Genomic DNA, 12,699 nt, shown 5'->3' on the forward strand with positions numbered 1-12,699 from the left:
GGGGGAATGGGGAGGGATAGCATTGGGAGATATACCTAATGCTAGATGACAAGTTAGTGGGTGCAGCGCACCAGCATGGCACATGTATACATATGTAACTTACCTGCACATTGCGCACATGTACCATAAAACCTAAAGTATAAGAATAAGAATAATAATAAAAAAAAAAGAAAAAAAAAAAAGCAGGGGCTGCAATCCTAGCCTCTGATAAAACAAACTTTAAACCAACAAAGATGAAAAAGGTTATGCTATCTTTACGTACATTTTCTTTTAATCTTTTTGCATTTAAATTATGTCTCTTTTAGGCAGCATATAGTTGTGCTTCTCTTTTCATCTAAAAATCTTTGTCTGTTTGAATAGTTAACCCACTTACATTTCAAGAGATTATTGATATATTTGGCATTAAATCAACTTCTATTTCCTTTTTCTCTCCTCTGTAGCTGATGTTGCATTAGTCCAGTATTCTTTATTATTGCATTCCCCCCCATTAGCTTACTAATACTTTTACAAATTCTTTAATGTATATCCTTGAGATTCAAACATAAATATTTTAGTTATTAATATTTAACATAAATATATATTTTTGTTACTTGCAAGACAATGCAGACAATTAAAAAATATTTACTCTTGCTGTCTTTTATGCTAGGGTTTTCACTCATTTTAATGACACAGATATTGTAAACCTTATATAACATTACTGTTGTTTTATACAGTCAATACTCATTTACATTTAAGCACAAATGTAATCTTTATGTTGTTCTTCATTATTTTCTACATTTTTCTTTTTTCATCTGAAGTCATTGTTCTTCTATACAAATATCTTCTTTTAGTATTTTATGTACTATAACCCTTTTGCTAATAAATTCCCTCAGTTTGCATTTTCTAAATATGTCTTTATTATGCCAATATTTTTGAAGAGCATTTTTCTGGATATAGAAGTCTAGGCTAGTAGTTTTTTATTCTCTTAGTATTTTGAAAATGTCATTCAATTGTCTCCCGGTTTTTATAATTTCTTATAAGTTAGCTGTAAGTTTTAGGATTCTTTCTTTAATGCTAACGTATCTTTTTTTCCTTTGGTTGCCCTTAATATTTTCTTTCATTTCATCAGTAATTACTGTGATGAACTTAAATGTGAGTTTCTTTGTGGTTTTTTTGGAAGGATTTTTGTTTGTTTGTTTTGCTTGGTGTTTGTAACACTTTTTGAAGCTGTAGCTAATGTCCTTCAGCGATTGTATGAGCTTTTCAGCCACTACCTTTTCAAATATTGGTTCTGCTATATTATCCCTCTTCACTCTTATGAGATTGCAGTTACACATAGTTTAGACATTTTTATGTTGTCCCATATATCTCTTAGACCCTTTTCTGCATTTTCTATTTTTCTTTTTATTATTCTATCTGTATATTTCCAACTGACATTTTTACATTCATTAAGTCTAACTTCACTTGTGTTTAATCTGTTAGGCTCATATCACGAGTTCTTAACTTCAGTTTTATTTTTTCAGGTCTATGAGTTTATTCGATTTTTTTCATAGAGTCTGATTCCCAGCTAAAGTTTTCCAACTTTTTATTTAATATTTTGGACATATGAATCCCAGTTTTTTAAAAGTTTATGTCTTATAAATTTAGTATCTGGATCTCCTACCCATCTGGCACTCTTGTCTGCTTTTATTCTTGTTTTATTTTTGCTTTTTAATAACTAGACCTCATATCCTCGTGTGCCTGGTAAATTTTTATTGAAGGCATTGTGTCAAAAAAGAAGTGCAGCAATAATTTGAGTTTCTGGATAACATTTTCTTCCGCCAGAGAGGACTCAGTTTTGTTTCTCTCAGGCAGTTATATTAGAGGCAAGTCTCAATACAATTCTGACTCCATCTCTTTTAGAGCTGGTCTTTATAAAGAGTGATCTATTTCCAGTCTTTCTGTAGTTGTAGACAACCTTCCAAGTATCCCAGTGTGAGTCAGGACTAACATGAGGCAAGTGAGCCACCTAGGGCACATGACTTAATGAGTGAGTGCCTCCTCAAATTTTGTGCCATACATGCCTCATTTGCCTCTTACCAGTATTAACCCTGGTACCAACTGAAATCCTGTGGTATTTACCAGGCATTTATCCTTGGCAGGTTCTAAATTCCACATTTTGCTTCACAGCCCCATGAGAATGTATAAGCTCTGCTTTCTCTTGGCTTTTTTGCCTTTACTTATAAATTCACAAAAATCTCAAGAGGAAATATAAAGCCTTAATATTAGGTTCATATCTCTGCACCTCTCCTTTTAGCCCCTTAAGTTATCACTTTCTTTGTAAATCTCCCATACTTTAAAGCACATTTTTAAAAATTGAGTCTAGCTTTTCCAGTTATTCTCTGCAGGATAGCTGCTCAGATGCTAGCTAGTTATCATAGTCAGGAATGGAAGTCCCTTTTGTTTTACTGTGTGTGTGATAATGAAAGGTAGAGGGTCGAATTTTGCGTTTTTCTCAAATTGGAAATATTCTTTCTGGAAATGTGAAGTCATCTGCATGGATCTTCCTTTTCTACTACCCATTATTTGAATGCTGGTGTTCCACTGGACTTCTCCTTCAGTAATATTATCCTTGAACGATGAGACATGTTGCCTATATTCAGATAAATCCCAGGTTTAAATCTTCATTTCAGAGCTTTCTCTGGGATTCAAACACATGCTACAAACACTTTGTGACATTTTTACACTCATTATGTGTAAAAATCATACAGAAATAATCTTTTCTTCCTCTTTACCACTATTGATTTACTTTTCCCCATCTTAATTAATTGTGGTTGCTTTTCTCAAGATCTGTCTTAAACTACAAGCTTCAGAAAGTCATCCTCTATTCTATTTTAAACTGCACATAATTCATCAAGTCATATGTGCACAGGAGATCATAATCATATATAAACCTACCCCTATCATCTCCCATACATTGAGGTTGTCCTAATTAAAGACTAATGATATCTCACCTAGACCTTCCCAACGTCCTGCTAACCCAGGGATGGCAAATGCTTAGCTATGTCTGCTGACACTTTCCCTGCTTTCCTTTTTACACTCATGGTAGGCATCATTTCTTTATATTGAAGCCTTTCCCAGTGAGTCCAGATGCAGTTTTAAAATCCTCAAAACGGTACTCCAAAGAGACACTACCAGAGATAAACAAATTTAAACCAGCTTGTCATCTCTACCAGATGGTAAATAGTATAGACTGTGCTACCAGAGATATATCCCTATGAGAAATCCAACCATGTAATGTCCATGTTTAAAAATTTATGAGTCTCTTCTTGCTTACAAAATAGAGTAATAGCTCACCAGTTGAGTGTATTATGCCTTGCACAATCCAGTTCTAAAAGAAATTTTCAGATTTATTTGTTATTACTGACACAAGTACTCTAATATCTGATGGCAACATATTTATCCCATTCCTGCAATCCAAAGGTCTTTCATGCTGCCTTAATTCGTACTATTACTTCTCCCAAAAATTCCCATCCTCATTCACTTTCTGTTTAACTCCTACTTACACTTATCCTTTCCTAGACGCCTCTGTGCAGAATTAGTTGATCCTTTATCTCTATCACCAGAACACTTTTTTGAATCTTTAATAGAGCATGTATTTCATTAACATGTTTTAAAGTGTTCACACATATGTATAGGGATCATTCCAGGTAATAACTGTGACTTTATTCAATGCAAAATGCCCAATGGATGCTCAATTAATATTTACTGACAGAATAAACAGAGTGGGCAATCAGTCTTTCTCTTTGGGAATAGTAATATTTCTATTATGATTGTTTATTTCTCTTTAGTCATTAATTCAACAAGTACATTTTTTAATATCTACTATGTGTTAGTCAATGAGCAACATCTATGAGAGAAATCTGCAATTTCTTGCAAGGCATCACCCCGCATTTAAAGCAACAGGAACCAAGTGAGAACCTCTTTAAGTAGCTTTTATGCAAACATTTCAATCTGTCACGCTCCCTTCCATGGGTGAAGGAACTGTAAATGAAGTATTTGGCTCTCAGAGAGTTACGGCACAATTCTTGGCTCACCTTGATAAATATTGATCTTGTATAAATTACCCAGGAAAGGCAGACGATGGTTCTCTGGGCAACACATACAACCCCCACTCCCCTTTATGCAAAGACATAAATCATTTATGAATAGAGCCCCACATGCTCTATGAATAAGTCCCTTGGATTCCAAGATGACTGATACTCAAGTATTTTTCTCGTTTGAGTGCAGACCTAAATTTAAGCAAGCAGTCAGACTACATGAAGTTACAATGCCCTTTTGTTCACTGTAAGGTGAGAGATGCATAATAGGCTTTCAAGGGTAAACATCACATGTTTCAAAATAAACACCATTAAATGCGACTGCACATTTATGCCTTTAATAAAACTGATGGCAGGGGGATAGCTCTTTAGAAACATCTCATGTCATGTTCATTCAATTTTAAGTTTTAGGCACTGGTGAAAAGAGGAGGGTTAGTGTGTGTATGTGTGTGGAATTGGGGAGAATTCATTTTCTTTGACTACAGTTGAATCAAGCCTTTGGTTTCATCTGGAAAGTTGTGAATAGCACAATAAGGGGTCTGTGTGTGGTGAGAAGTCATTAAAATAAAGAACCAAAGGGCAGCAAACATTGGTTTTCTGGGATTCTTGTGGTAAGATTAATAATGAGAGTGTTTAACCTCTGGGGACTTCATCACTGAAGGGACAAGAAGGAGAATAAAAAGACAAACTGACAAATAGCTTGTGGTCTCTTGGCAGGAGCTGGAATTTGTCATTAGAGCTCACACAAAGGGTCAAAATGTGGAAACTTCTTGGGAAAAATAAAAGAATGTGACTTATGCTTTTAGGTGCCTTTATTTATGTGACTTGTTCCACCTTGAATGTTTTTGCCCTCTAATTTCAACTTTTTCACATTCTGTGCAATTCTGTCAGCTTCTTTTATAATTTAAATTGCATATAACCCATAACTTAAGAAATCCTATTTTAGGAATTGATGGACAGAAAATCTTTAATGAGGACTCAGAGATGTATATACAAGGAGAATTCTTATAGAATTATTTATAAGAGAGAAAATAAAAAAAAAACACCTAAATGCCCATAATAACAGACGGGTTAAACAAATTATAGAACATTCTTACAAAGGAATGAAATGTAGCAGCTAAAAATCAGGAGGTAGATATAAATATACTCTACAGAAGGTTGTCCAAGTTATACTGACTTAAAAAAAAAAAGAAGAAGAAGACTATTGGACATTTAGAGTATGATTTCATTTAAATAACATAAAACCACCATATCATGTATATAGATAGGCTTTATGATGGTTATGTCTTGGGAATGTAATTAGAGCAAGAGGGGAATGAGCTTTCACTTCTTACATTAAATATGGCTGTATTGGTTTAATTTATTATGATGCAAAAAAGGAGGTTGGTTTTGTTCTGGCAATTGAAAATATTTTTTAAAACAAGTTACTGTCTTTCAGATCTAAGCTTAAATTTCATCTAGGAGTAACTCTCGTTTCTGCAATGCAGCCAACTTTTGTACAAATTTTGCAACAGTTGTTGCATATTGTTGCAATATTATGGAGAGAACACTTAACTTCTACTGTGAAGGCTGTCATTGAAATTCAATTCCTCCACATTCTAGCTGTAGAATAACTTGATGATTGATATAACTTCTAAGGCTACATTTTCCTTTCTGCAAAATAGTAGAAACAATGCTATCTCCACAGGATCCTTGGGAGTTGTAAAATGAGAGGCATCAATATATTGGTTATTTGTGTGCTTATCTTGTGCATTCTATAGTATTTTAATTTCTTTAATGAGAGCAGGGACTACCACCTTTATTAATTTATTCAATAGAGACAAGTTAAGCAACTATCGTGTTTCAGGTACTGTGTGCTAAGCTCCAGGACTACAATAATGAACAAGAACGATGGCATCCATTAAATGAAGAAATCATGTAAATAATCAGACAATCACCAAACAGTTTAGTAAGAGTTATAATAGGAGAATCAGAAAACTCTCTCTGTAGGAAGTGGTTTTCAATTGAGGCTCAGATGACGAATAAGCTTTATCAGGCAAAAAAGGTAGAGAAGATTTGAAGAGTGTGTTAAGTGGAGGGGAACAGGGTGAGTGAGAGTGTAGAGAATTTGGAACATTAAGTATGTTCAGCATTGTTGAAATTTAAAGGGTTAGGAAACAGGGGTGAAAATGTGAGGTCCTGCAGCTCTCTAACATGCCCCCTCATCCTCCCCAAGTGTTTCTGACTGTCCAGAATAATCAGATGAGGCTCACAAATATCATGGAAGGTTAGAATCAAATATCTTCCAGCAACTCAAACTCAGCATATGCTGAAGGATAAAAGGGTCTAAGACTCAGAGGCCAGCATCATCTTAATATTAATCTAGACACCTACCAGACTCCAGGATATGTGAATCCACTCAGCCTTCTTCAGAGAGTTAGGACACAGGACAGAAGAGATGTTCTAAAATAGGTGATCTGCAAAATGGAGGGGATGGCAGGGTGAGGTTGAAGGGCATGGGGAGATGCATATTTGTTTGTTTGGACTGGAGTATATGTTGGGGAACTATGATATGTTGGGGAACTATGATATGTTGGGGAACTCATCCATACCCTTGGTGCAAAGCCACTGAGAAAATCAGAGCAAAGAGTCAGAGAGGGAATGTATGAGCATCCATCCCTATTGCTTAAAAATTAAGAACCTCCAGATCCATACATAAAGCTCTGACATTAAGACAAATACTTGAAACGAAAAAGGTATACTGCATGTGAGTGAGTAACATAATAGAAAGGCTAAGAATCATAAAATTTCACTGCTTACTTACGTAGGCTTTTGAAGTCACCTGGTGTCCTATCTTATTTCCTGGAGGAAGAAACTGAGGCCCAGGGATAATTAACTCTAATCACTCACCTCCTCAGGCATCGACGAATTATCTCTAAGAAGTACCTGCTGGCTGCTTCTAGTCCCATACACTAGGGATAGAAAGCTTAAAAAGTTCTTTTTTCTGGCTGCACAGTTCTTACTATCTAATGGTAAGTTATGTGAGATATTTTAAGACATAATGCGGTGCAGTGAGAATATTTTGAGTAAGACCTGAAGGAAGGGATTTAGGAAGCCTTCACAGGAGGATAGAGCATTGAACTTGTTCTCAAAGGAGGCACAGGATTTTCGCAAAAATAGAAGAAAGGAGATAACATTGCAGACACAGCAATTAGGACACAGACAACATAAACCTACTAAATCAAGACAGGAATTGGCAATAAAACATTTACAACTTAACAGCAATTACTGATCACTTAGTCAGGATATTAATGGTACTTTCCTAACATTAATCCCGTATCTGAACAAAAAGGAAACTTGAAGGTTATGGATGAATTCGTATCTTCTGATATCATATTTGCTAAACAAAACTATCCAATAACATATTAAGGATCTGAGTTTCTGAGAATTTTATTTTTCAAAGAGGAAAGAAAAAAGCATGAATGGGTACTAACCACTTACTTCTGATTCGTAGGAAAAGAAAAAATGGTGATGTGTGAGGTAGATAGATGGATAAAGTCATGGAAGTGGGGAAGGGTGCATTTTAAATATGCCAAGTGATTACATACATAATTTTACTTAATTTTCACAACAAAGTGTGAATATAATTACTCCATTTTAGGAATAAGAAAAATCGAGGCTCGAAGACATTAAGTGACTTATCCAGAGGCAGGAAGCCAGTAGATGCCAGGCTCAAAATTTGAGTCCTAGCTCATCTCCAATGTCTGTATTCTTTCTATTATGTCACAATTTCTTCCAGGAACCCTGGGAGAAAAAGGTGAGGATATCCTGAAGTTCATAAAAAGCAAGTAAAACAATCCAAAGAGTTTAAAAGAAAGACATGTACCATTGCATAGCTGAGGACTATAAAAGAAATATAGCTGATGAGGGGCAGGCAAATTTCCCCCCAACATTTTAGCATGAAAAATTTCAGATATACAGAAAAGTTGACAGAATTGTACAGTGAACACCTGGATACCCCATCACCTTAATTCAGTAATGAACATTTTGCTGTATTTGCTTTATCCAGATTGGCAATTTTTTTCAGTAAAATTCTGACTAATCACTAGCAATCATAAGTATAATAAGTCTATACATAATTATAAATATGTAAATACTGGATCATAAGTTCCATGAGGTCAAAGATTATGTTTATTTATCTCTGTATAGCCAATGCCCAACTTGATTCATGGCACAGAGTTAGCCCTTGATAAATCTTTGTTGAGTAAATAAATAACATAATCCCCACAAGTAAAAATGGGGTTTGGCTAAAGAAGCTAATAATATGCTCTCTAATCAGTTAGTAAAATAGGAGAAGGTGTTCCATAGAAGGAAGGAACCACAATTCACCAGAGATCAATATATCAGAGGGTTGTCAGTTCGTTAAAGACAAGAATAAACTGAAGCTTGCCTTGCTGCGTATTCTGACACACACTACAAAAGGATGTGGAGAGGTTAAAGCTAGCATGGTACAAATCATTAAGAATTAGTGTGAAGTCCTTCATTTTGGTTGGTAATAAATTACACAAGTACAGAATAAGGAACCTGTTGCTTGGCAGAGTTTAGATATATAAAATTTGGAAGAGAGGTAGAAAGGAAATTGGTTATTACAATCCAGTTGTATAAATATGTGGTTTTAAAAAGATAAACCAGACTTAGCATTGATAGAAAAATAGAGAGAGAGTACAAGCACTAACAGTCCCATTGTACTCTGAGTGTCCCTCTCAACTCTGAGGGCCATATTATACGACAGTGCTGTTGAATAAATGCTATGTGTCGAGAAGAATAGAGAAGGGAATTTTAGGGGATAAGGGGTCAGAAAATTATTGTAGATTATGATCATTAAAGGAACTGAGGATGTTTAGACTGAGGAGGAACAACAATGGAGAATGTGATAATTATTTTTAAGTATTTGAAGTGCTGACCGATTGAAAAGGCAGTGGAGATAATGACTTCAAGATGGTAGACAAGAGACCTATAAACACATACACATATGGATATAGAACAGAAATATATTCACTGCCGGATGTAGTGGCTGATGCCTGTAATCCCAGCACTTTGAGAGACCGAGGCCAGTGGATTGCTTGAGGTCAGGAGCTCGAGGCCAGCCTGGAAAACATGGTGAAACCCAGTATTAACTAAAAATACAAAAATTCACCAGGTATGGTGGTGTGTGCCTGTAATCCCAGCTACTCAGGAGGCTGAGGCAGGGAGAATTGCTTGAACCCGGGAGGTGAAGGTTGCAGTGAGCCGATTTCATGCCACCGCACTCCAGCCTGGGTGACAGAGCAAGACTCCATCTCAAAAAATATATATATATTCATATTTTATATACTTAAAAAATATAAAATATGACTACACACACAAACGCATGTATAAATACATTCATAAGAATTAAAACACAAGGATTGGAACATAAGAGTTGTTACATTTTGTGGTCCAGAAACAAGCAGAAAACGCAGGAGATAAAATTGCAGAAAAAGCTGTAGCTTAGGACATTGGTGGAAAGTGCAGCTCTTAAAGATGAGAAAAACAATGAAGACGATCAATGTTCAGAGGTAGTCTACCTCTGGGGTCTCTGATGACAGCAGTAACATAGCCAGGTTAACTAACCAGTCTACCACACACACACACACACACACACACAAGCTCACACATGCATATGCACAAGCACACACATACACACATATGCCAGAAACAGATGAATCTGCCTTGAGATGTATTCTCTCATGAATGTGGGAGCTTGAGACAGAAAGATGGGGCAATTCCTAGGTACGAGTGATGCAGGATCCTATCCCTGGAAGCATGGCTGATGGTACCAGGAGCCCCAATGCTCTCATTGGAAACGGTGGAGAGGGAGCCACAGTGATAACTCTCAGATCTGCTCTCAAATAAGCAGAAAGTTAGACTTGCAATCTTAACTGCACAAGATGACCACAAAATGAAGACACACTAAACATCCAAGAAAAACCTATTGCACAAAAGAGGCAATAAACTTGATAAATAGAACTTATACCCAAAGAGATAGAGTTAACAGAACAATTTTAACTGGATTTGAGAGAAAGAATAGATACTTTCTATATTATTTCTGACAGTAAATCTGAGGTCAATAGATGAAAGTAACAGATAGGCAGATGTCAGCATAGCATAAAGTGAGAACTTTTCTTTTTTTTAAATTATACTTTAAGTTCTAGGGTACACGTGCACAAAGTGCAAGTTTGTTACATATGTATACATGTGCCATGTTGGTGTGCTGCACCCATTAACTCGTCATTTACATTAGGTATCTTTTCAAAAAATTATGTTCATTCAACAATGGACTTCAACAGAGTATACCCAAGCTGTACTCTTGACTCTATCACACATGGCTATTTTATTCTATTTTATTTTCGAGACAGAGTCTTGCTCTGTCGCCTAGGCTGGAGTGCAGTGGTGATCTTGGCTCACTGAAACCTCCACTACCTCCCGCGTTCAAGTTATTCTCAAGCCTCAGCCTCCCGAGTAGCTGGGATTACAGGCCTGTGCCACCACGCCTGGCTAATTTTTGTATTTTTTGGTAGAGAAGGGGTTTTGCCATGTTGGCCAGGCTGGTCTTGAACTCTTGGCCTCAAGTGATCTGCCTGCCTCGGCCCCCCAAAGTGCTGGGATTACAGGCATGAGCCACCGTGCCCAGCCCACATATGGCATTTTAATCAAACACTCAGTGAAAGATACAGAAAGGTGCATTATCAAAGAGCAGCTGAGCTAAATTTAAAACAAAACAGCTGAACCAATATACTAAAATTAATTAGCCTGGATACAACAGAACCAGGAACAAATAACCTATAAATACGGAGCCTGGCACAAAGTAGCCCTATAATCAATATTTGTCAAATAAACTTAAGCATCATCAGGGCAAATGCATGTCCATCATGTTCACCAGCAAAAGGACAGATATTCTGTTCACTGAATTTTAATTCTAATAGGGAAGATAGCTAACAAATAAATCTGTGATATAAATGTAGGTAGTGAAAATTGCTATGAAGAAAAACAAAAATGGGTAAGGTGTGAGAGAATAATGTGTGATCATTTTGTTTGGTTTGGTTTGGTTTAGAGAGAGATGACTTTGGAGAGGAAAACATTTGAGCAAAGATCTAAATAAATGAGGCATTACTTCAGTTATCTATCACTACATAGATCTTACTAGCTTAAAACAGTATTATCTTGCAGTTCCAGTGTGTCTAGATCTATGTCAGTGTGACATAGAACTTACTGGCTTAAAACAGTATTATCTTGCAGTTTCAGTGTGTCTTGGCTTAGCTAAGTCCTCTGGCTCAGCCTGTCTCACAGGGCAGCAATCAAGAGGTCTTCTGAAGCTGCAGTCACTGCCAAGCTCTATTGAGAAGGATCTTCTTCTAATCTCACTCAGGAGGTTGCTGGCAGGATTTAGTTCCTCCCAAACTGCTGAACTGAGGGTCTCAGCTCCTAGTTGGCTCTTGGCCAGAGGCCTTGTCACATTGACCTTCCATAGGGCACTCATAATTAGCAACTTGCTTCATGAGAGAAAGCAAGTGAGACAATCCAGAGAGAGAAAGTGAGCAAGAATGGACGAAGGCACAGTCTTTTACAATTTAATCTTGGATGTGACATCCCATCACTCTTGCTCTACTCTATTCTTTAGAGGCAAGTCACCAGGTCCACTCCACATACAGAGGAGGGCATTACAGAAAGAAGTGAATATACAGATGTGGGGATTATTGGGAGCTGTGTCAGAAAGCTGTATACTATAGGCAGTGTGCTATATACAGATGTGGGGAAGAGCATTCCAGATGTTGGGGACAGTAAATGCAAAGACCACTGTATGTTTGAGGAACAGAGAAAAGTCAAGGAGGAAGTGCAGCTTGAAGAGCAGGCATGGGCCAGATCCTAAGTAATATGGAATTTTTTAGGTCTCACTAGTTTGGATTTGATTATAAGTATAAAGAAAAGACTTTGGATGCATTAGAGCAGAAGAGGTTAAACCTTTCTTTTATGAAATCATAGTGATGGTAAATGGTATATTGGATTTACTTTTTGTCTTATTTTTAATGACCTTTCTATGGGGAAGCTGACAATTACATGTCAGCTGCTCCCTGTATTATGAAAAATATTTTATTTTACTGGTTCTTAATACTCCAACTCTGACAAGCTAGTGATCTGTAAGGAGATTATTTGAAATCAGATTGTTTAGAATTTGAGTTCCTCAATGTTGTTTAGGGAAGAATAATTCATTGATATTATTATTATTATGGTTATTATTATTACACTGCAATCGGTTGAGCTTGTGCCACTTCAACCTTATGCAAAAGCCAGGGACAATAAAAAGTTGGGATGGGAAGAAATATGGTGGACGTAATCCTGACGGTGTATGTGGAGCCATTGGGGGAAGGTCTCCTACAGCCACAGATATTTAGGGAGTGGAAAGGAGGCTGTCTACTTCCTGTTGGAGAACAAACACTTAGATTGCCAATTCCTTCTCCCTAGTTATCTGGGTCAGTTAATCCCAGCTCACAGCTGCCAGCTGAGCTCTTCCCTGGCCAAGCTGCTCTGCTTTGAAATTCTCCCCCAGGCCACCTCGCCCAATGATGTCAGACAGGGTGAGTGG

General features: G+C 36.8%; 1 protein-coding gene across 8 annotated transcripts in view; it reads right to left on the reverse strand.

Annotated features, from left to right (window-relative positions):
- PCTP (phosphatidylcholine transfer protein) overlaps nucleotides 1-12,699 on the reverse strand; it is a 204,314-nt gene that overhangs the window by 60,370 nt on the left and 131,245 nt on the right. For 2 of the 8 annotated variants that reach the window (XM_054457196.2, XM_054457190.2), the window contains exons 6-7: nucleotides 9,097-9,185; nucleotides 6,437-6,514 (exon numbers count right to left, since the gene is read on the reverse strand). The exons of 5 other annotated variants lie outside the window; for them this stretch is intronic. In XM_054457196.2, the coding sequence (XP_054313171.1) occupies nucleotides 6,475-6,514; nucleotides 9,097-9,185 (129 nt within the window). In that variant the 3' untranslated portion in view covers nucleotides 6,437-6,474. Of the gene's footprint in view, nucleotides 1-6,436; nucleotides 6,515-9,096; nucleotides 9,186-12,699 lie in introns of those variants that run through there. One more of the 8 variants, XM_063656840.1, reaches the window with a different exon arrangement.

This window comes from Pongo pygmaeus, chromosome 19 (genome assembly GCF_028885625.2).
Source record: "Pongo pygmaeus isolate AG05252 chromosome 19, NHGRI_mPonPyg2-v2.0_pri, whole genome shotgun sequence".
In the NCBI taxonomy this organism is placed as follows: domain Eukaryota; kingdom Metazoa; phylum Chordata; class Mammalia; order Primates; family Hominidae; genus Pongo; species Pongo pygmaeus.